This window comes from Propithecus coquereli, unplaced genomic scaffold (assembly GCF_000956105.1).
Source record: "Propithecus coquereli isolate 6110/MARCELLA unplaced genomic scaffold, Pcoq_1.0 Scaffold2, whole genome shotgun sequence".
Lineage (NCBI taxonomy): Eukaryota > Metazoa > Chordata > Mammalia > Primates > Indriidae > Propithecus > Propithecus coquereli.
This window is the reverse complement of record NW_012144966.1, coordinates 5,732,919-5,758,041: the sequence shown is the minus strand read 5'-3', so window position 1 is coordinate 5,758,041 and position 25,123 is coordinate 5,732,919. Positions and strand designations below refer to the sequence as shown.

The 25,123-nt window shown below is 44.5% G+C and overlaps 1 protein-coding gene across 2 annotated transcripts in view; it reads left to right on the top strand.

Annotated features, from left to right (window-relative positions):
• The window catches only part of MATN2 (matrilin 2), a 133,329-nt gene that overhangs the window by 41,099 nt on the left and 67,107 nt on the right, over positions 1 to 25,123 (top strand). For both annotated transcript variants that reach the window (XM_012643621.1, XM_012643620.1), the window contains exons 3-4: positions 4,603 to 5,172; positions 12,959 to 13,081. In XM_012643621.1, coding sequence (XP_012499075.1) covers positions 4,603 to 5,172; positions 12,959 to 13,081 — 693 coding nt within the window. The remainder of the gene's footprint in view (positions 1 to 4,602; positions 5,173 to 12,958; positions 13,082 to 25,123) is intronic.

Here is a 25,123-nt window from a genome sequence, read left to right as displayed (position 1 = left end):
GAATGTGAACGCCTAGCAGCTTGATTTACTGGGCTGCTGCTATTCAGGGAGGCAAGCATCTGTTTTCATCATTTTATTAAGTTTTTTTTTTTTTTTTTTAAAGAAATACAAATAGGCATTTAGCAAGGGAGAAGCACTTGGCAGGAGGCAGGCAAGTTTGGGCCATAGCTCTCAGGATCTGATCCCAGGCAAGGAAAGAACTGACCCCAGAGAGCCAGTACAGTCTTGGTGCATCTTGAGTATTCTGGAAATGGCAGGTCTAAAAGGACAAAATCCTTTCACATTCATCATTTAAGGTGCGTGTGAAGAATAAATAAGTCTGGCAGTTATTTAGTGCTCAATAAATATTAGCTGTAAATTATGATTATATTCTCTTTTGTGTCTCACAATCATCCTGTATGGTATTATAACCTGCATTTTACAGAGGAAGAGACTGAAGGTCAGAGAGTTTAAGGAGAGGCTCAAGTCCATTTGGACAGAAAGTGGCAGAGGCTGGACTGGCATGGAATCCTAGGACTCTGGTACTGTTTCACTTAGGATTTCAGGGCATCCTCAGTCTCCAGATGAAATTATTTTACCCCCGTCATTGGGATTCATATCTCTTCCTTCTCCAAACTTGTCGTGACCTCCCCCGGCAGATGGCATCAGATATTTACCGTATGATTACAGCCATGACTGAATTTAGCCAGAAGAGAGGGGGCTGATTAGCGACAAGGCTGCAACCCTGAGAGGAGGAAACAGTTCTGAGGTTGCACCCTGCATTCTGCTGGAGTAGGAATGTTGCTTAAAATTGTCCTGGCTCAGTTCCCTTTCTCTGGAAGGGTAAGAGACACTCTTTTGGCCAATACATGGACTTTGGAGTCAAGCTGACAATATTGGAAATGCTGTTGACAGCATCCAGATCATCACTTTATGGTTAGAGGGATGACCAGGCCAAGGAGACAGGAATGTCCTTCACAGAAGCAAAGTTCAGCATACAGAGTTTTCTCTGTGTTCCATTTTCTGGAAACATCTCTCAACAGTCTCCATGTGGAGAAGCTGTGAGGCTCTTTACAGCAAATATTTTAGAGTGCTCCCAAGTATTTGCAAAGCTCATATTATAGTGCCAGCCATATTGAGAATTTCTTAACATGCCTGCCATGAGACGGTGGAGTAGGCATCGGCATAGTCCCAGGTCTCACAGTGATGAGCCATGAAGTCTTGCAGAGATAAAATCATCTCTCCTAGCCTCAGTTTCCCTTTCTGTAAAGTGAATGACTTGGACTCTATTTGGATGCCTCCAGCTCTAATATTTTATTAGTCTATGATTCCATGAGTCAAAGTTCAGAAACAGTTGTGTTCCTTTATAAAATGGCAAAATTGTGGGTCCTAGAATCTATGACTCTATTAGCAGGACCATACCTACTCTAGAACTTTCTAGCTTCGTGTTGTCATTATCTTCTTGAGCTAACTGCTCTGACTCAATCTCTTCCACCTGAAGCCTTGTTTCCTCCACCAGAATTCCATTTAATTCCACAAACATTGGCTGAAGATTCACTGTGTTTCCAACTGCATGGCTACAAAGATGAATGAGACTAGTGTCCCACCCTTGGGGAACTCACAGTGAGAAAATCAGGTCAAGACTTCCCAGAACTTCTTTTCTCCAGAGATCTCTCTATTTCCTTGACTAGTGGTTCTTAGAGTGTGGTCCCTGGACCAGTAGCATTGACTTTAACCAATAACTTGTTAGAAATGCAAACCTACTGAATCTGAAGGTGTGTGGTCCACTGATTTTAGTTTTGGTAAGTCCTCCAGGGAATTGGGATGCACACTCAAGTTTGAGAACTATCGAAGTAGCCCTCCCAGGGACAAGCTATGAGACTGTGCTTCTGAGCCCTCAAGAGACCTGAGGAGACACCTCGAAGAAAATCCGGTGTACTTGGGCTGCCAGGACTTGGTGTTTTCAAGTCAGAATCCCAGCTCACTTGGAACCTCCAACAGCATTTTGAACCTTTGTGGTATTTTTGTAAATGTCCAGGCATTGTGGAAACTACGCATTTGTTTTGACAGGAACTAATCCAATTTAGTGCATAACTCCCCGTGGAACTTTCAGGCTTCCCTTTCAATTGATTGTGATGCTTGGTGGGATATTGACACCGTGACTAAGACCCACGATAAAAATCTCTGTCCATGGAGGACTTCCTGCTTCCAAAGATCTCCAAAGGAAGAGAGTTTTCAGGAGGCCAGTTTTCTGTGTACCTTCCTCCCTCTGAAGGTGCTTTAATTAACATCCTTCTCCATGGCAGGTCTCACCCTGGTCCCTGTTCTCCTCAGCAGGTGAAGATCATTGGGTCACATCTTCCCTGTAGTAGATTCAGACATGAAGGGTGGGGCAGGTGTGGCTCCTGGAGAGGGGCCTGCCTGGGTCCTGGAAGTGTCTGCTCTTGTCCTCCCTCCAGGGAACTGTGGATCTGTCATCCACTGCGCCAGCCCAGGGCTGTATGCTAAACCATAGGTACCGTGGTGAAAATTAGAAATGCACCTCCTCCAGGTGCCTCGTAGGGTGGACTCGTCCCCTGGGACTCAGGGCTTGGCTGGGTTTCAGTTCTACTTGCCTCCTTGGGCAGGTGGCTGTGTGCAGCACCAACTGCACAGCCGCAGCCGTAGCCCTGTCTTCTAGCCTGGGGATGGACACGGATGAGGGCTGAGGCAGGTGGGAGGTGGGGTGGGTAGAGGAGAGCCCGTACATGCAGCCACCACATGTTGGGGGTTCCCACGTGCAGGCTCTTTCCCCACGTCATTTCCTTAAATTCTCACAACTACCCAGTGAGGTGGATATTAGGATCATCTCCATATTTTTGTTTCTTTTTCTAAATTATGATAAATTTCATATTCTCAGTGCTTTCATTTTAAGCACCTAAGCTCCATTTCCCATGAGGATGATACTCCTAGCTCTTTTCTCAAAAACTTGTTCTGAAAATCAAATGAAACCATAGTGACAAAGTGCTCTGGAAAAAAAGTTTTAGGATATCCCATAAATGTTAGGTTTTATATAGATCCTATTGCTGTGTCCTCAAAGGCGATTTCTGGGGTCTCTGTCTTGAGAAACTCCCCTCAGATTCACCCAGCCCCCCAACAGTGTTATATGTGGGTGTGGCAGAAGGTTGGTTTCCTGCCAGGCTCCTGGCATTTGGGGGTGCCTCCCCCCAACATCATTAGGCTGTGAGGCTGCAGTGATGGGCGTGTGTTCAGGCGCTTCGGGACGAGTCACGGCCTGGCAAGCCCGCCTGGACAGGATGACCTCATGGGCCTTTCCCACTTCTCATCTTTGTGACTGGCTTCACTGTTTCATTTTTGGCTTTGTCTCTCCTTCTTGCAGCTGTGGTGATTGGGATTTAGGGCAAGCATTTAGGATCCCTTTTCTAATCCCTTTCAAATCCTGATTTAGCTGCAAAGTCCGGGAAGGGGGAGGAGAAGGAGGGAGGAGGGACTCGCCCTGGCTACAGGCAGCGGCTCAGAATATCTGAGAAACTCCACCAGGAATGCCCACCTTCTGCCCACTGAGGCAGGAGGCCTCTCTTCTCATCCAGTATCATCCTCGTCCCAGAAACACGGAGGTTTGAGTCAAACCTCTTACAACTTTCTCGCTTAGGTGCTTAAGGCATAAGTATGGTAGTGGTGGGGTTAGAGAGAGACTTACCATCTGCCTTTTTCTAGTTTAACTGTGTCCTTTACTGAAATGTTTCTTGGGCAGGCCCCTTTTTCTCCATTTCCACTGCTGCCTACTGGATGAGATCTGAGTCCGCCTCTCAACCATATTAGTGCCACAGCTGTGTGGATCATCCACTTTGAAAACCACTGCCAGACTCAATCGGCTTTTCATCGCGTAGCTTCCCTACAGGAAGCTCAGTTACGCAGCATGACGCTAATACACCCCATCCCCAGTGGCATCATGTACAAATTCCTCAGTCTGAATTTAAAGATCTTTTATAACTGGCTTCAGGCTATCCCTCCAACTAATTCCTGCCTGCAACTCCCTCCCTGTGCTCCGAGGTCTCATCACTTATTCCGTTACCCCCGACATTCATTCATCTTGGGCTTTTGCGTGTTCCTTCCCTCCAATCCAAACTCTATGCATCCATAAGGCAAGCTAATGTGCTGTACCCTTGACCTCAGCCCACTAATATCCCTATCCCCTTAACATCTATTGTCAGACCACACAGCTTCATACTGGCTATTCTTTCACTTTTCCGTTAGTTAAGTCTCCCCAGGTAGACTGTAAGCTCTTTGACGTTGGACCCTGTCCTAAGCTTCTTTTATATTCTCTGCAGTGCCCAGCCAAGTGATGTGCTTTTTGGTAAATAATAAAATAATTTTGACCTCGATTAGGTGTTTGCCCACCTAAAAACTGCATCGGTGACTTTCTAGAAACAAATCTGTTCATTTATCTTGCAAAAAGAAAGCTTATCTGTTTGTAGCCCATAGTCACAACCATCCAGCCATGCACATGTACACCCTTACAACTTCCCCGAGTGAGGAGGGAAACCGGTGAAGACAGCCTCAGCCACTCTGTGCTGGGTCCTTAACTCCATTCTAATGTGTTCTGCTTCCCTCTTTCCCCAGAGAGCTCCTGTGAGGATAAGCAGGCAGACCTGGTCTTCATTATCGACAGCTCCCGCAGCGTCAACACCCATGACTATGAAAAGGTTAAGGAGTTCATCGTGGACATCTTGCAGTTCTTGGACATTGGTCCTGACGTCACCCGGGTGGGCCTGCTCCAATATGGCAGCACCGTCAAGAACGAGTTCTCCCTCAAGACCTTCAAGAGGAGGATCGAGGTGGAGCGTGCCGTCAGGAGGATGCGGCATCTGTCCACGGGCACCATGACGGGTCTGGCCATCCAGTACGCCCTGAACATCGCATTCTCAGAAGCAGAGGGGGCCCGGCCCCTGAGGGAGAATGTGCCACGGGTCATAATGATCGTGACGGATGGGAGGCCACAGGACTCAGTGGCCGAGGTGGCTGCAAAGGCACGGGACACGGGCATCCTAATATTTGCCATTGGCGTGGGCCAGGTGGACTTCAACACGCTGAAGGCCATTGGGAGTGAGCCCCATGAGGACCATGTCTTCCTGGTGGCCAACTTCAGCCAGATCGAGACGCTGACCTCTGTGTTCCAGAAAAAGCTGTGCAGTAAGTCCTGCTCCTCTGTGGCCCTTATAGGAAAGTCATTGGATTCATTCATTCATCTTCAAGCGCTCATTCTGTGCTACCATGTCCCACATTCTGTGTTGGCAGTGGGTGTTTAGCAAAGGCCAAGATAGACACAGTGTTCTCTTGGGGCTTACATTTTGGCCAAGGAGGCAGATACTAAGTATCTAATTACACAAATAAGTAAGTAACTGCAGCTGTGACAGTGTAATGGAGGAAGAATTCAGGGCATGATGGAGCGAACAACCCCAGGACCTAACCTAGGTCTGGGTGTTGGGGAGTTTGCCCTGGGGAGAGACATGTGAGCCCACACTGCAGGAGGAGTGAGAGTGGGTAGACCAGGTTTCCCTCCAGCACGTGGAGCTGCCCTGGCATTCCCTAGGTTGGAATTTGTGAGTCGGAGTAGGACTGGGAACGAGGGCAGAAGTACTAGCATAATTTCTCCTTGGGTGGTGTGGAATTTCAAGGCACTTTTGCCCCATGGTGGTGCTAGCAGTGGATGTTTTCTCAACTGACAAAGAGGCCCAGTGTATTGGGAGGACCAGGCTGTGGTCCTGGCAGCTTCCCATCGGTTAAACCTGCAGGTCCCCCTCCCACCCACCAACTTCAACAGGAAGATGCATTCTTCCATGTTGAGAGTTTTCTTCCCTCTCTTGCTTTCTAACCCTCTTCCCCACAAGGTTTCTCTTTCCCTTCCTTCCCACACTGTTCCCGGTTACCCCAACCCTAGCTTCTGCCCCCACTTTTCTCAGCAGGGCAGCTCGCTTGTCTCCCCAGTTTCTTTTTTCTTGCAGCTGCCTCCTTGTCCCTTCCTCTTCCGGGAGGGCAGGGGCCCAGGGTGCCAACCCAGGAAATGTATAGCCTGACCTGGCAAACAGTGTCCCAATCCTGCCTTGTCCACCCCCGGTGGTCCCTGCGTGTCCTCTCCAGTGACCATGTGTCTTTGATGGAGAAATAGAAGGAAATATCTGTGTTTTAAATGACCAGTCTTTCCCTGGTGTATGAGTGCGGAATGAGCTTAAGAAGCAGACTCCTCACCGATTCTGCAGGAGGGGGAACCTTCCCCTCCAGGGGTGCTGGTGACCAGTTCTCAGATTGTGACAAACCCTAGACCTCCACAATACAGGCGTCAGAGAGGAAGAAGAACAGTGTGCTTTTTATGTGTCTTAAACAAAATCCTTTGCTGAGAACTAAGCTCAAAAAGCAGAGACCCCATTCATTCTTGACTCCAGAGTCAAAAGATTTACTTAAAAAAAATCAATGCCATGAAGGAAAAATAAACTTTTCTTTGCAATGTCACTCGGAACACATTCAGAAGTGCCATTCCCCTGGCACTGCAGAGAGGCTGTGTTGTGGTGTGCCATGGCCTCAGTCGACTGGAAAACTTCGATCAGTAGAACACGCTGCAAACATTTTTAAGGTTTATGACTTTAAACGACTTCTGCAGAATTTATGTTCCCCCTTTCCTGGAAATATTAAAAGAGAAATTGGTTCCGTAACAGCTTTGACAGTTTATTCATTTGTGCTGGGAAATTTTAATGGAGGAGTTCTTTTGTAAGCACTCTGGATTTGTCAGCCAATGGCAAGAGATACTAGGATAAGGCTGTGGAGCGACACAGCAGGACAGACCCCGTGTCGTCCAACGTGAACTTGGCCACGCAAGGAACCTTCTCTGTCTGCTTTGTGGCAAGGCAGCAAAATTATAATAAAAGGCAGTTTGAATTTTTTTCTTCTCCATCATCTTTGTTGTAATCTGGAAGCTCTAAGAAAACATCGGTATTACTCCGATGGTTCGTGTGGCCTGCGAATGAATTCCCCCGGGTCCACCATCCGCTCTGCAGGGGCTGCGGCTGCGCTCTCCCGCACCGCCAGGCTCTGCTGAGCACACTCATCAACTGTCTTGAAAGGTTGAGGAGGCCCCAGGGCCTCTTTATCAACTGCACAGTAAAGACCGCAGGAACTAACATTTATAAAGCACTTCCCCTCGTGATTTCGCCTTTGATCCTCAGGACAACCTGGGGAGTCGGGAGGCACAATACTGTCCCTCCCTTTGTACAGGTCTGTACGCTAGTTAAGTGAAGCTTCCAAAAACAAACAGCCAGGAGGTGGTTCTGATTCCAAAGCTCTTGCTCATTTTACTCCTCTGCATGTCAGGAATTATAAATTCTTCTTTTTAGGTAAACCATTTTCGGATGGCAACCTCCACAGTCCAGCCTTGCCAGGTAAACCTGCTTTGTGGTTGGCATTCACCCGAAATAGGTGAAGCTCTGAAGGGAACCTTTGTAGGGTGAAGAGATACAGGCTCCAGCTGCACAGTCCTGAGTAAATCGTTTGTGCTCACTGAGCCTCAGTTGCCTCATCTGTAAAATGGGGCTTTTACATGCAGAGAGTAGATGTGTGAACAGGAGTTACAAACTGTAGAGCCCTATTCAGTGTGCACCATGTTGTGTGTTATTACCATCGAATACACTGAGGACCAATGGGCTGGGCAAATGGCCTCAGTTTTGATCTGCACTCAAATGATCAGACAACAGTTGTCATCTTCCAAGCTGCAGATGACATCTCTGAGGTTTTGGACGTCTCATTTGTTCCTTAAAATGTGTATCGAGCTACACCCTGATAATACCTAATCTTGACCTTTCTTTGTACTTTTTATACATCATTCCATTTAATACTTAAAACTGCCTTTTGAGGCAGGTACTATTATTATACTTTTTTTTTTTTTTTAGAGATACGGTCTCTTGCTCTGTTGCCCAGGCTGGCCTTAAAATCCTGGGTTCAAGTAATCCTCCCATCTCAGCCTCCTGAGTAGCTGGGACTACAGAGACACGCCGCTGCATCCGGTTCTATTATCCTCATTTTCCAGAAGTGGAAACTGAGGCTTAGAAAGGATATGTAACTCCAGATAGCAGAGTTGGAGGTTGAGAGCCTCAGCTCTTACCCTCCACATGCCAGGCACGAGGGCTCCAGGCTGGTGGAAAGATGTTCTCATTCCAGAGCAGTGGGGTGTTTGCTATACGTAGCGTGCACTTCAGAGGCCTCAGAAAGTCACCTGAGGCTGGGGGAGCTTGAGCCGAAGAATGCCAGGTCTGCCTAGGGGCTCCAGGAGAGCTTTGAAGAGGAGGTGATAATAGTAATGGCTAATATTTATTGATATTAATATACACATGTGTTGTTTTAGCTATTAGTATATGTTAAGTCATTTTATTCATACAACAAACCTGTGAAGTAGGCGCTCTTATGATTCCCATTTTACAGAAGAGGAAATTGAGACCCAGAGAGGTTAAATAACTTGTCCAAGGCCACGCAGCTTAAGGGGTAGAGTTGAGATGCGAACCCGGGAATTCTGCAGGCGGAACTGAAAAGCGACACTGCGTCTGCGGAGTGGAGGAGACAGGCAGTCCCCAGGTGTGATCAAGGCGGGACCTTTATCACACAGAGAGGAATTGATCTGGCTATGGAGCCAGACTGCCTGGGTGAGTCTTGGCTTTGGCTCTCTCTGGCTGTGTGGCCATGAACCTGGATACAGTGGTGGCTTTATACCAAAGGGCAGTGACTTCCCACACCAGCCACAGCAAGGGGGAATCCTGAGGCTACATTCTCAGGCCACCCCTGAGACCACCAGAGAGACCTGGAGGCCAGGTGCCTGTGAATTGAGGTCTTGTCGGAAAAATGATCAAAACTCCACACATCCTGGGGTGCGCCATGTTTGCCACCCAGTAAGAGGGAAGAACACCGAGTCTAGGGGCTGGAAACGCTGACCCAAGAGCTCTGGTGATTCATGGGAACCTGGGCAGGACTGCTTTTAATTAGCCTCTAGGTGCCTGCTTTATCAGCCTTTCCAGGTATTTTAGAGCAAGGAGCCAAGCTGTTCCTGTCCTAATAGCTCCAACCCACCCAGGCCAGGCCAATTTAAGGCCCTAATAATGTTCCCAGGACACACCCTTCATCAACTGGCCTGGGCAAAGTCCACGCTGCCTGTACCCCTTGGAGGCCCTGTGGTGCGGACGTGGAGTCTGCCTGCTCAGTAATTGCTCCTTTCGATACCTCCAGGCAGCCTCGCCACGGTGATCTCCCCTTTAGTCAGTCATACAATCATTAAAAAACGTTCATGTCCATATTTCCTAGCCAGAAAATCCAATCCCGCCAATGGCTTAGTCTGCTGATGTGTTATCCCCCGTCGCCCCGCCCCCCAAAAAGCCCGAAGGCCTTCTGAGAAATGAGGTTATTGGAGAGAGGAAGGCACCTGGGCCCAGGTGCTCGAAGAGTCACTCAGCACTCGTCCATAAAGTTCTACAGAGGGGAAAGTTTTATTCTGTTTTAGTAACTATGGTAGAGATTCTTTTGGTTGAAAGTATCAGAAATTCAACTTGAACTTGCTTTAAAAGGGGAAGGGACTGTATTGTACCATTCATGGCAGTAAGGACGGCAGTGGTGAGTCACGGCCCCATCCCTCCCTCCCCGCTCTGCTCTCCTCCCTCTTGGGTCAACGGGCAGGAGGCCTGTCAGTCCCCCAGGGTCACTTGCCCTCGCTTTGAGCTCCCTTTGCTCAGTTCTAGCTCCTAAATGCCAATAAAGGACTCTGATTGTCAAACCCTGTACCAACCAACGGTGGCCAGGAGTGGGGCTGCCTCGGACGCCCACAGCCGCTCTCACAATTACCGGGCATTTCAAGAGAGAAGGAAGGGCGGTGTCTAGAAAAAAGGGGTGCTACGCAGACTAAATAAGAGGTGTCAGTACTGAGGGTCCCTAAAGACTGTTCACAGCTTTATTCTACAGGTAAAGAAATAGGCCTAATAGGGCTGCCTGACTCACCTGAACGTGCCTCATTTGTTCAAGGTAGAGGGAACTGAACACAGGTCTGGCCCCTGGCCCAGTGCTTGTTCCACCACACCAGACTATGGTCTCCGAGCTCCAATTTCTTTTATGGTATGTGGCCAAAATAAGCCTTAGTGACAAGCTGTCACTCCAAAACCCTATGTAGTAGTTCTTTTAATTTCCCCATTTGCTGGGTGACGAAAGTGGAGTTTAGAGAAATTAAGTCATACGTTGGGAGCTATGAGCTGTTAGGTGGTCTGTTCCAGGAGCCATCCCCTTCCCCACTGTGCTGCCTACTGCCCAGCAGATATTTTCTCTGCCCACATCTGCTGTCATCCTCTTTTGTCTGTTAGGGTCTCAGTAAGAATACGGGCACCAGGCTCATCTCGTGGGCCTCCCGCCAGAGGGTGGCTGCCGTGCAGTTGGTCGCCTAGACGCTAGACTTCCTTTGTCTGGAATGCCCCTCTGCCCGTGGGCAATCTGACTGCAGCAGTCCAGGAAAGAAGAGAGCCTTCCAGGACGCCGAGCAAATGCAAATTAAAAATAAGATAATGATATTTTTTCCCTCCTAAGATTGTCAAAACTTAAAGTTTGATCGGACTATGTGCTGAAGTTTTGAGGGGGTGGGAATCGTCACTGTCGTCATTGCTGGTGTGAGCCATCTTGGAAGGCAGTTAGGCCCCATCTATTTCTCCCCGTCCTGGAGAAACAATTGCATGTGTTCAAGAATGTTCATAACAACATTGTGAAAGTGAAAAGTGGGAAACCACCCAAATGCTGACCAAGGGGGAAATGGCTAAGTGAAATAAGGAACAGCCAAATCATCAATGGAGAAATCAGTCGGGAGGGATACACTAGATCTAATGTATCTGGTCAAATCTAAGATACAGTTGATTTCCATTATTCGCGATAATTATGTTCTATAAAGTCACTACAAACACTGAATTAGTGAATACTGAACCATTGATTTTAGGGGAAATCAATCCTCTTGTCACATTTTTGTCAACTGATCAATACATACCCTTGTTTTATGTGTTTCTGTTTAAAGACATCTCATTTGATATATACTGTCGATTCGTTAACAGTGAACTCACAGCCGACGACGGTGTAACTCGCGCCTGAATGAAGCTTATCTAACACACATGTTCCCTGTAAGGCGCATCGCAGCCTTCTTGCATTTAGGAACACTGGACAGCACTTCACCATTTTAAACAGCAAAATCACTGACAAAAAGTACAAAAATGCAAAGAACATGGCACAAAGTAGACTGCGGAAAGGATACTTGTTTACAGCATGAGAGCTGAAAGGAGAAGGCAGAGTGCCACCTTGTTGCCCCTCAGCTGGGAACCTCTGCGTCAGGCTGAGCATGTGCACAAACGACTGTGAGAGCGCTGTGGGTATGGACTCGGGGTCACAAATCAATTTCAGTGAGTAGGCGAATTCACAAGTACCGAGTCTGCGAATAATGAGGATCAACTGAACATGTCTTCACATTTTAACATCTCTGAAGTTGGACTGCACTTTAGATTCCATGAAATAGTACGTGTATCAATATGGATAGAATCTGTGATTGATGTCGAGTGAAAATCAAGTTGAAGCTATGTATAGGATGAACCTAGGGATGTAAAATAAAACAAAATGCCACCGTGCTTTTCCTTTGCTATGAAATGGTTAACAGTTTCTGGAGCATTCCCCAGGCAATGAGTGGTGTTCTCAGCACTTTACCGTCTTAATTAATTTAATCCTCACAAGGTCCTTATGAGGGAGGTGCTATTTTTATCCCTTTCTTATGTAAAGAGGTTAAGAAAATTGCCCAAGGTCACAAAAAAAAAAAGATGTTTATTTCACCCTGAAGTAAAAATGACTGATTGGATTTAATCTACAAACTCTCCTAGTGTTATTTGTGTCCTAATAGGAACTAAAACTCAATCATAAACTCAGAACAATACCTTCTAAATTGTATTGTTATGAAATAAAACAGTTTTACTCCCCTAGTTCATGTAGTGCTCTTACGCTGACGTAAAGAGACATATACTTATGATGGATTTCATCAGTAGCTGAGTATTTCTCGGCCCTGGATTAATGGAATTGTTCTTAGCTTTTGAGAGCCCCTTTTATTTTCAATTCAGAAAAATACAGTTCTACGAATAGACATCTTTTTTGTTTATGAGAACACTCGCATAGCTTGTTCAGTTGATACTGATGCTTGCTAATTTTAAATATGGCCAAGTTGCATTACATTGAATAAAGTCATAAATTAAGATGAAAAAACAATAAGAATTTTTATGAGCTTCACACAGACTTATACAAGAACCAATGTATCTGAAAGCTGAGGTACGTCAGAACTAAATGCAGAAATATTTCAAATTGAGACAAAGATTATGGAGACATGAAACATATGAATAGGTTTCTTAATCCAAAATTTTTTGTATACTTTTGCGTATTAAAAAAGTCACATTACTCTTGAGATTTATGATCCCGAGAAACTGTTGGTTCTTTAATACATCCTTGTTTATCTAATAGCTTTTCTTCCAACCCCATGGCTGCTTACTGAAAATCCACAATTTAGCCAAAGCCCCCTCTGATGTCAGCAAACTTTTCGGATCCCCTTGCCCACCAAATGAGTATTATCAAGTTGAACTGAAAATTTCTAGGTCAAAAATTCGTAGATCAAAAACAATTGGGAATCAGCACTTTCATGTGGTTCAGCCTAACGGTATTTCTCCTTGGCCTTACGTAGCCTGTATCCCTATGTTGCTGATGGCATTTGTGTAGACCCATCTTGTCTACCTTAGACTGTGAACCCCTGTGAGGGTAGGGGCTGCAGCTTGGTTCTCTTAGGGACCTGCTGTCTCCTTCACAGAGTAGGCTCTGAAATAATGTCTGCTGGGTGGAATGAAGGTAGAGGAGGCATCGCTGTTCACTGACCTTCCTGTGTCTTCCCTTTCAGCGGCGCACATGTGCAACACCCTGCGGCATAACTGTGCCCACTTCTGCATCAACACCCCTGGCTCTTACGTCTGCAGGTGCAAACAGGGATATATTCTCAACTCGGACCAGAAGACCTGCAGAAGTAAGATTGCTTTGCTATTTGTACTCCTCTCCTCTTCTCTTCTCTTGCCTGGGCTCACTTTATGCCTCTGTGGTCCTTCACCCAACCGCGTTTCCATAGCAGGCCATCAGGAAGAGTTGGAAGGGTAGTGGAGGAACCTTCTCAGAAACAGCCTCCCTGAATGCGTGAGCTGGTCTCCTTCACCTCCGAGCTCGTTGTTTAGGGGGACTACTGAAGAACCTTTTCATTCGTCTCTATTAACTGTACCCTAAGGACTTGTTTCCATATTTGATTCTCTTCTCTAAAGCATGGCCTTAGGGTGGGTTATTAACATTAGCTAGGAATGATTTTTCAGGTGTGCAGGGATCCATTTGCTTTGGTGAGGGACACTTTATAGGTCTCCTAAATTTAAAAAAGGGTAAACAGATATGATATAAAGTGTTAGAAGTCACCTTCTGTTTTTTCACCAAGCCCCAAAGACTAGACAATATACTGATGTTTGTGCCAGTACCAGGTAATCCTGCCCTTAAAGGAGAGAATGACCCAAGTAGAGAATGACCCAGGTGCTGAGTATTGTGCCCTTACTTTTTTTTTTTAAGTTGTGAGCGAAGCCGCTGTGTTAACCAACAGACAACCAGGCCGCCAAAGCAAGGCCTGGGGAAGAGCGGCCCACATGGAGGCACATAAAACTCTGCTAATCGGACGCGCAGCTCATGCGATGCGCAACTGTTATTGCACCGCGTGGTAGGCTATTAAGCATTAATGGAAAGCAGTTTGCACAAATGGCTGTAATTAGTATTGCATTTATACAGCTGAGCTACATTTTCCATTTTTCCTCTCACTTTTTTTTTTTTGAGACAGAGTCTCACTCTGTTGCCCTGGCTAGAGTGCCATGGCGTCAGCCTAGCTCACAGCAACCTCAAACTCCTGGGCTCAGGCGATCCTTCTGCCTCAGCCTCCTGGGTAGCTGGGACTACAGGCGTGCGCCACCATGCCCGGCTAATTTTTTCTATATATATTTTTTTAGTTGTCCAGATAATTTCTTTCTATTTTTAGTAGAGACGGGGTCTTGCTCCTGTTCAGGCTGGTCTCGAACTCCTGACCTTGAGTGATCCACCCGCCTCGGCCTCCCAGAGTGCTAGGATTACAGGTGTGAGCCACTGCGCCCAGCCCCCTCTCACTTTTCAGTTTCAGGGTTGAGTGGTTGACTGGAGGCCTCCCTGTCCCCCAAGATTAGGTAGCATCTGCTTGACCCTCTGGTTCTGTGGCCTGTGGAAGCCAAAAGCCCTGCAGACTGTGAATCCCAGGGGGCTCTGTGTTCTTAGGCTCCTCCCAGACCCCAGGACCCCAGGTCGCAGAATGCAGCCTGAATCAGCCTCATCTTCCGATTGAAGATCTGACACTTCTTCAGTTTCCACGACAAAAATCACTTGCACCAAATACTCATGGGTTTAATAGAATTTACTGAAGAACTGGAGGAGCCCAGAAAGGTCACCTCACATGCTGCTCACATGTTGTCAGGAAACAACCTAGACATCTCTTTCAGACGTCCCCCCTCTTCGGGTGCCCTACCTCCTCAGGAGGCTTCTTTGCACATCTCTGCAGAGTACTCAGCCTCCCACCGTCTTGCCCACTCGCTTCCTGCCCTTCCCTTCGTAGGCGCACGAGGAATTGCTCTCCCTGTCCCAAGCCCCAGTGACTGACTGGGATCTGGGAATCTGCTGATGTTCAATTTCCGTGGGCTGGCTCAGCCAAGCCAGAGGAATTCTGACACTAGTGAATGAAAAACAAAAAGCTCCCCCTGGTTTCACGAGCAAGGCCTTCCCCATGCACCAGGGTTTGTGAGGCCCCACCCGGGCCCACCACAGGCACCGATGTCCTTGGGCTGTCCCGAGTGCTGCTCTGGCCTCGGCTCCCTCCTGCCTGGGGCTGTGGCGCAGAAGAGAGTGAAGCAGAAACTGCCTGCACGTTGGACAGGCTGGCTGAGTGGAGGACAGGGAGGCCCAGGCGGAGGAAGGTCAGGTGCCCAGGGCAGGGGTTCTCAAACCTCAGTATCTCAGAATTAGCCAGGAAGCCGACTCCTGGGCCTCCACCTTGGAGATTGTGAGTCTGTGGTCTGGATTTCAATGAGCTGACAGATGGCTGCCACACTTCGAGATCCACGGGCCTCAGGCAGTGAGGGGACCCAGAGAGGGGTTTAGGAGAGCTCTCCTGTCCCATCTGACCCAGCCCCCCATCACCCTCACACAGTCGAGCTGTCTTTACCTTCAGTGCCAGGCTTAGCTTAATACACGTACAGTGATAAAGAGTGGGTCTGTCTCTTTCAGAAGATAATACTAGTAACTCTTGCCTTCCTGAAATTGGTGTACCAGTGGCTGTGGGAAAGAACAGGGCCTTTACAGCCCATAAATCTGGTTTGAATCCTGACATTTTCACCTACTGGTGGTGGTTGTCTCACTCTGAGCTGGTTATTTAAACCCTTCGGCTCCATTGCCTCACCCACAAGACGGCAAGGGTGGTAGCAAATCAATACCTATCTCATTGATAGGTGCTTGTTGGCTCTGTTTTTGGTCTGGGGGACAGTTAAAAGCTGTGCCAAGGGGAGGCTGACAGGGACCGGTCCCTGCTAACACTGAGAGAAACTCACTGTGGGCCTGGAGAGGAACAAGACACAGCTATTAATATTTCCATTTCTTTTCCCATCCTGGGTGCAGCTGGATAATCTCCCAGATGGAGAGAAATGTAGTTATGCCTCCTCCCTGAGGCACCTCTTGGTCCCTAAGAAGTGCTTGCTATTCATTCTTCCATATACTTGTTGATTGGTTCCTTTTTTTTTTCATTTACCACATGTTTATGAGCACATCATATGTGCCAGGCAGCATGCAAAGTACTGGAAATAAAATAGTGAATAAATCAGCAATGCTCCTTCTCTTTTGGAGCTCACATTCTTGCATGGGAATGAATCGAATAAACAACCAAGGTAACCAAAAGTGATTGCAGCCCATGCCCAGCTTGGTGTGTGGCATATGAGGTTGGGCCTAACTATAGCCACTTCTTAAGTGTTTACTCTGTGCCTGGAGCTCTCCTGAGTGCTTTGTATTTGTTATCTCATTTAATTCTCACAATGAGCTCTTAAAGTAGGTTTTATTACTCTCATTTTACAGATAAGAAAAATAAGGAACAAAAATGTTAGACAATTTACTCAGGGCCACGTGGCTAGCAATGTAACCAAACCAGAATCTAAATTCTGTTATGTCCTAGCTCTTAGGTCATGTCTGTCTCATGACCCTTGAAGGCCCCCAGATGGCAGCAGGGCAACCCTTCCACCAGAGAACCTTCTCTAAGCCCAGGAGGACAGACAGGTTCCACAGCCCTTTAATCCTGGGGAGACTTGGAATTAATTCACCAAGACTAACATTCAACTGATTGTTATTTCCCAAGTCCACTGCCAACAACTGCTATGCTGCTGTCATTGCACAAAATGATTGTGGGAGGGCCTTTTCAGCAATTGCCTTCAAATACATATGCGTGCACGTGCACACACACACGCACACACACAATAGATGTACTCCACCACTTTCTATTTGTACTTTGCCTGTGTGGAGAGAGGAAGCAGACATAGTTGATTCATGGATTCTTTGTATGGTAATGGACCCTGGCTATTAGACTTCTAGCTCCCTCTCCCATACAACCTCAGAATTCTGTCCCCTCCCAGTGTCCCACATGGGTGATGGTTCTTGAGAACCAGGTCATTACAAAGCACCTGGATCCCATATCCATGCAGCCTGGATCAGTGGTTGAGCTGAAAGCCTACTCTTTATAATTTCCACCTGTGATCCTATTGCTGCCATCTGAAGCCATTTACCAAAAAGTTATTTTTTAAATCCAAATAAAAAGAGAAAGCCCTTCAATTATTGAAGAGTTTTATTCCCACACTCTCTTTTTCAGGAGAAAAAAACCCATCTTTAGGTGACCTGGTTTTAGGTTTTTTCACTGTCCAAGTATCCCTATTATGGGTGGACACCAGTTGTCTCAAAAGTGCTTTTCCATTCAAAGACTAGATCAAGAGTATTAAAGAATCTCACCTTCTGTTATTTCTTGGTCTTTTCGCTAAGATCAAGTGTAGAATATTATCTTCCAAGTTCTGCCCATATGGGCAATTTCAAATGCATTAGAGGTCAATATTGTGGATTCCCTCTGCCTTTCAAAAAGTCTTCCCTATACAATACCATTATATGGTATATGCAAAAGCATTAGCATAATGTTAGAACAATAGAAGTTTATGTTCTTGGACTACTTAACCAAGGAGGTGAAAGATCTCTACAAAGAGAACTACAAAACACTGAGGAAAGAAATCGCAGATGATACAAACAAATGGAAAAACATATCTTGCTCATGGATTGGTAGAATCAACAAGTTAAAGTGTCCATACTACCCAAAGTGATATACAGATTCGATGCACTCCCCATCAAAATACCAACATCGTATTTCACAGATCTAGAAAAAATAATTCTATGCTTCATTTGGAACCAGAAAAGAGCCCAAATAGCCAAAGCAATCTTAAGCAAAAAGAACAAATCTGGAGGCATCACAGTACCAGACTTCATATACTACAAGGCTATAGTAACCAAAACAGCATTGGTATTGGTACAAAAATAGAGACACAAACCAACGGAATGGAACAGAAAACTCAGATATAAAACCATCCACATACAGTCAACTGATCTTTGACAAAGCAGACATTGTATACTGGGGAAAAGAATTCCTATTTAATAAATGGTGCTGGGAAAATTGCATGGCCACATGCAGAAGAATGAAACAGGATCCATATCTCTTGCCACTCACAAAAATTAATTCAAGATGGATAAAATACTTAAATGTAAGGCATGAAACCATAGAATACTAGAAGAAAACGTTGGAAAAACTCTTCTAGATATCAGCCTAGGCAAAGAATTTATGACGAAGACCCCAATGGCAATCACAGCAATGACAAAATAAATAAATGGAACTTGATTAGATTAAAAAGCTTCTGGACAGCCAAGGAAATAATCAACAGAGCAAATAGACAACCTACAGAAAGGGAGAAAATATTTGCAAACTATACATCTGATAAAGGACTAATAACCAGAATGTACAAAGAACTCATGCAAATCAGCAAGGAAAAAAATCAAACAACCCCATCAAAAAGTGGGCAAAAGGCCGGGCGTGGTGGCTCACGCCTGTAATCCTAGCACTCTGGGAGGCTGAGGCGGGCGGATTGTTTGAGCTCAGGAGTTCGAGACCAGCCTGAGCAAGAGCGAGACCCCGTCTCTACTAAAAATAGAAAGAAATGATCTGGATAACTAAAAATATACGGAAAAAATTAGCCGGGCATGGTGGCGCATGCCTGTGGTCCCAGGGACTCGGGAAGCTGAGGCAGTAGGATCGCTTGAGCCCAGGAGTTTGAGGTTGCTGTGAGCTAGGCTGACGCCACGGCACTCACTCTAGCCAGGGCAACAGTCTCAAAAAAATAAATAAATAAAAAGTGGGCAAAAGACATGAACAGAAGCTTTTCAAAAGAAGATAGACAAATGGCCAATAAACATATGAAAAAATGCTCAATGTCACAATGTCACTAATCAACAGGGAAGTGCAAATTAATGAAATGAATTATCACAATTGATATCACATCGACATCACAATGAAATATCACCTTTCCCCTGTTAGAATGGCTTTTATTAAAAAGTCCAGAAACAACAGATGTTGGTGTGGATGCAGAGAGAAAGGAATACTTCTACACTGTTGTTGGGACTGCAAATTTGTACAACCTCTATGGAAAACAGTATGGAGATTTCTCAAAGAACTAAAAGTCAACCTACCATTTAACCCAGCAACCCCACTACTGAGTATTTACCCCAAGGAAAAGAAGTCATTTTATCAAAAAAACATCTTCACTCGAATGTTTATTGCAGCACAATTCACAATTGCAAAGATGTGGAATCAACCTAAGTACCCATTGATTCATGAGTGGATTAACAAAATGTGGCATGTGTATACAATGGAATACTACTCAGTCATGAAGAAGGATGACTTAATGCCTTTTGCAACAATTTGGATGGAACTGGAGACCATTATCCTAAGTGAAGTATCTAAAGAATGGAAAAACAAACACCACATGTTCTCACTATTAAATTGGAACTAACCGATGAGCACCCATGTGCACAGAGGGAAGTCAAACTCAACGGAAATCAAGCAGGGGCAAGGGGGCAAGAAGGGATGGGCAATAACCTACTTAACGGGTATAATGAACACTATCTGGATGATGGTCACACTTGTAACCATGACTCAAGCATTATAAAATTGATCCATGTAACCAAAAATATTTGTATCCTACAGTATTACAATATTTTACAATATCCTACAGTATTTACAATTTTTTAAAAAGTTTATGTTCTTTCCTTCCCCCATTTAAAAATAGGGGGAAAAAACCTGATAAAGTGTGCCCCTCTTCACATGCCCGTTTCCCCATACCATTCCCTTCACCTTGAATTATTTTTCCACTAACAAGAAAGAACTTTATCTTGTTCCTTTTTCTTTCTTTATTTGTTTAAATAAGGAATTTTCTCTCCCTTCTAGAACATTTAATCTATCTGGAAGCTAATGAAAGGGCAACATTTAGAAAACTTCATTTGGCAGAAAACACAAACTTTCTTGTCCAGTTTTTAATTTTTTTTCCTGTCTCAAGAACCATACCAAATGCATTTTACTGCTTTAATTCCTTGGAAATTTTCCTGACATTATTTTTCCCAAGCTACATAAGTGACTTAATAGCCTTGTGATTTAGCTTTTATGTTAGAGTTTAAATAAGGAGCATGACCCAGAAAAACAGTCACATTATTAGAGAGAGAAAGAAAAACTATAACCAACATCCTTTATGAATTTAGATGCAAAAATTCTTAACAAAATTTTAGCAAATAGAATCCAACAATATATAAAAAGAATAAGACATCAATACCAAATGGAGTTTATTTCAAGAATGTAAGTTTGTTTTAACATTCAAAAATCAATCAATGTAATTCACCATATTAACAGACTAAAAAAAGAAAAATCATACATCATCTCAGATGCAGAAAAAGCATTGGATAATACCCACTATTCATTCACGATAAAACTCTCAGCAAACTAGGAATAAAATGGAAATCCCTCAACCTGATAAATAGCTTTTATGAGAAAATCTATAGCTAACATCATACTCAAGGGTAAAAGACTGAATGATTTCCTCCTAAGATAAAGAATAGGACAGTATAAGGAACAAAACTCACCACTTCTATCAACATTGTTTTAGAGTGTCTAACTCATGTAATAATGAAAGACAAAGAAATTAGAAGTCATACAGATTGGGAAGGAAACAGTAAAACTGTCTTTATTCACAGACTATGTGATTGCCTTTGTAGAAAAGCTGATGAAATTGTCCAAAAATCTGCTAAAACTAACAAATGAGTTTAGCAAGGCTGCAAAATAAAAAGTCAATATAAAAATTACTTTACTATATTTCTGTATATTGGCAACAAAAGTCAGAAACTGAGATTTTAAAATACAATTTATAATAGCATAAAATATGTAAATTAGGGATAAATTTAAAGGATATGTATGATCTATACATGGAAAAGTACAAAATATTTCTGAGATAAATGAAATACAACTTAAATAAATGGGAGGTATACCATACCATGGCTTGGAAAACTTAATATGGCCGAGATGCCAATTTCTTCCAAATTGATTTATAGATTCAAGGCAATCCCCATCAAAATTTTAGCAGACTTTTTTTTTTAGAAATTGACAACCTGATTCTAAAACATAATGATAGCTGGATATGGTGGTAAGCATCTACAGTCCCAGCTACTCGGGAGGCTGCTGCAGGAGGATTGCTTGAGCCCAGGAGTTGGAGGTTGCAGTGAGCTATGATAGAGCCACTGCACTGCAGCCTGGGTAACAGAGTGAGATCCTGCCTCTAAAAATAAAATAGTAAAATACAGTCAATCTCATTATTCCCAGTGGTTATGATCTATAAAATATCCATGAATATTAAATTAGCAAATACTGAATCATTTCTCCTAGAGGAAATACAGGATTAGGTTCCTGAGAGCTTCTGGTCACAACATTCATCAATCAGTACATCACCTTATTTGATGTGTGTTTCTGTTTAATATACTCTTCTTGAGTATATATTGCTGATTCATTAACATTGAACTTATAGCCAACAGCACTATTATGAATGAAGCTTATCTAACATATATATTTTTTCCATAAGATACATCACAGCCATCTTGCACTTAGAAACACTAGACAGCACTTCAGCACTACTCTTGGGGGCCATTTTAAACAGGGAACTCACCAATAAAAAGCACAAAAATGCAATGAAATGTGGCACTAGATAGACTACAGATATGACACTTGTTTGCAGGATGAGAGCTGCAACATGAAGGCAGAGCGTTGCCTTATTTGACCTTACCTGGGATCATATGTATTGGGCAACTAAAATTTTTTGTCACTCTGCACATGTCCATGAATGGCTGAGAAAATGCAACAAGTGTTGATTTTGGGTTACAAGCAAATTTTAGCAGGTAGGCAAATCACAAATATGGAATCTATGAATAATGAGGATTGACTAAAACTTGAAAAAAGATAAAGTTGGAGGGCTTAGACTACCTGATATCGAGACTAATTATAAAGCAATAGTAATCAAGACCATGTGGAATAGGTGTAAAGATGGACATACAGATAGATGAAACAGACAGAATCCAGAAATAAACCTATATGTATATGGTGAAATGATTTTTTTTTTTTTTTTTTAGACAGAGTCTCACTGTGTTGCCCGGGCTAGAGTGCCGTGGCGTCAGCCTAGCTCACAGCAACCTCAAACTCCTGGGCTCAAGCGATCCTACTGCCTCAGCCTCCCAAGTAGCTGGGACTACAGGCATGCGCCACCATGCCCGGCTAATTTTTTCTATATATTTATAGTTGTCCAATTAATTTCTTTCTAATTTTAGTAGAGACGGGGTCTCGCTCTTGCTCAGGCTGGTGTCGAACTCCTGAGCTCAAACAATCTGCCAGCCTTGGCCTCCCAGAGAGCTAGGATTACAGGCGTGAGCCACCGCGCCCGGCCGTACAATGATTTTTGGCAAAGGTGGGAAGGCAATTCAATGTGGAAAGGGTAATGACTTCAGCAAATGGTGCTGCAACAATTGAATTGCCAGGTGCAAAAACGGGGGAGGGAGGGGCCTTGCCCTTACCTCATTCCATATATAAAGATTAATTCAAAGTGTATTCTAAGCCTAAATATAAGAGTGGACACTATTAAATATCTAGATGCAAATGTAGAAGAAAAATCTTGGTGACCTCAGGTTTGGCAAAAATTCCTTAAATAGCACACAAAAAGCTACAAAACAGAAAAGAAAATAATTAATAAACTCATCAAAATTAAAACATTCACTCTTCAAAATACACTGCTACTAAAGTGAAAAAGCAAGCCACAAACTGGGATAAAACATTTATGAAATATATATCCAACAAAGGACTTTAGAATATATAAAGAATTCTAACTAGAAGACAAACAACCCAGTAAAAATGGACAAAAGATTTGAACAGACACTAAACCAAAGAAGACATGTGGATGGCAAAGAAGCACATGAAGAGATGCTCCATGTTATTAGACATTAGGGAAATGCACACTGAAACCACAATGGGATACCACTATACCTCCACTAGAATGGATAGATTTGTAAAAGATTGACCATACCCAGTGTTGGCAGAGTTGGGATCTGGAACTCTCAGACACTACCAGTGGTTATATAAATTTATTCAGCCACTTTGCAAGACAGTTCAGCAGTTTCTTGCAAAGTTATTTACCTACCATATGACCCAGCCATTTCACTTTCAGGTATTTACTCAAAAGAAATACCAGTCTATGTCCAAAGATTTGAACACAAATTGTTCACATCAGCTTTACTTATATTAGTAACAGCCCCAAACTGAAAACACCCCACAGGTCCATCAACAGGCGAATGGGTAACACACTGTGACACATGCATGCAGTGAAATACTGCTCAGTGAGGAGAAGAACGTGCTACTGACATATGAAGCAGCCTGGATGCATCTCAGAATAACCAAGTTGAATGCAAGAAACCAGGCTAAAAAAGTACCTACTGTGTGATAACATTTATATAAAATTTTAGGAAATGGCACCTAATCAATAATGACAGAGAACAGATTAGCAGATGCCTGAAGCTGAAGGCAGGGGCAGGTGCAGGAAGCTTTGGGGGTGAGGACTATGCTCATTATCTTGTGGTGATAATATACTGATACGCCAATTTATCAAATTGTACAGCATAAATATGTGCCATTCATTTTATGCCAGTTATAACTCAGTAATGCTGATCTATATTAATCAGAGCAGGATATGAAAGATGCAAACAGTGTACAATTCTAATCAGTTCAGTCAATTCAGTGTATGTGTTTCTTATGCCCACAGAAGTAATTAGGAGACCACAGTGACAATCTCAGCCCTGGGGAGGAGTTTTTTTTTTTTTTTTTTTTGAGACAGAGTCTCACTCTTTTGCCCGGGCTAGAGTGCCGTGGCGTCAGCCTAGCTCACAGCAACCTCAAAATCCTGGGCTCAAGCGATCCTACTGCCTCAGCCTGCCGAGTAGCTGGGACTACAGGAATGCGCCACCATGCCCGGCTAATTTTTTCTATATGTTTTTAGTTGTCCAATTAATTTCTTTCTATTTTTAGTAGAGACGGGGTCTCGCTCTTGCTCAGGCTGGTCTCGAACTCCTGAGCTCAAGCAATCCGCCCACCTCGGCCTCCCAGAGAGCTAGGATTACAGGCGTGAGCCACCGCGCCCGGCCTGGGGAGGAGTTTTTGACATCAGATGAGTAGGGTGGGGTGGGGGTGGTAGTGATTTAGACTGACAGATAGCTTCAGCAAGGAAATCTGGTTGTGAGGGCACACTGATGAGTCCAGGAGGAAGCCCACCCAAGTGGTTGGGTGCAGCTGGAGAAGGAGGATTCAAGTTCAAGGAAAGGGCCTGGGTGGGACGTGCTTGGTGGTGGTCATTGACCCTGAAAATGGATGGAATCTTGGAGGGAGAAAGGGGGTGTGGAAAGTGAAGGTCAGGGTGTGAGCTTCGGGGTAGCTCACGGTCAGAGCGTGGAGCAAGAGTAGAAGGGTGAACGGGCCATGCTCACACGCTAAGCAGCCGCCTTAGCCACTCAATCAACAGCGATGCCCTGGAGCTGCCGCTAAAACCGCCAGGAGCAGAAGCAGCGGGCTTGCTGAATAGGGGAAATGCAGTAATCCCCCACTCCGAGCCCTGGCTGCTGGGCCAGAGCATGCAATTTGCTCACCCTCTGGCTGTGCCAGGGCACAGGGTTTTATTAAAAAGAAAAAAGAAAGGAATCTGGGATGATGAGAAGAACCCCATGAGAGAAATGAGCTGACTAAATGTGAGTGGAAAAGTGCCAATTATGAAAGAATTATACACATCATGGGAAAACGAGCTTGAACCTTGTACAGCTTCTCCTCTGCTTTGCTATTTTCATGAGCACCCAGACAAGTGCTTCTCAAAGTGTGGTCCCCGGGACAGCAGCATCAGCTTTGCAGAGAACTTATTAGAAATGCAAGTTCCCAGGCCTTCCCTAGACCTACTGAATCAGGACCTCTGGGGGCGGGGCCCAGGAATGTGGGTTTTCCCAAGCCCTCCAGGGAGTTCTGATGTCCGCTCCAGTTTGAGGACCATTGACTGAGACGTTTTAAACCAGACCTCTCCCTGGGAGAGTCCAATCAGGTGGGGGTTTATATTAAGAACATAATGATGTGACAACCGTTTGGAAATTGAAAAACACTCTGCAAGAGTGGGGCATTATTCAGGTTTATTTATTATTTTGACCAACCTCATCCAGTCAGATTTACCTGTATTTTAAGGCTTTGTTTTGAGCACGTCCTCCTTCCTCATTTTTCCTTCCCCAAAGAAAACCAAAATCTTGTTAGTGAATAGGAGAGTTGATTGAAAGAGAATTCAGC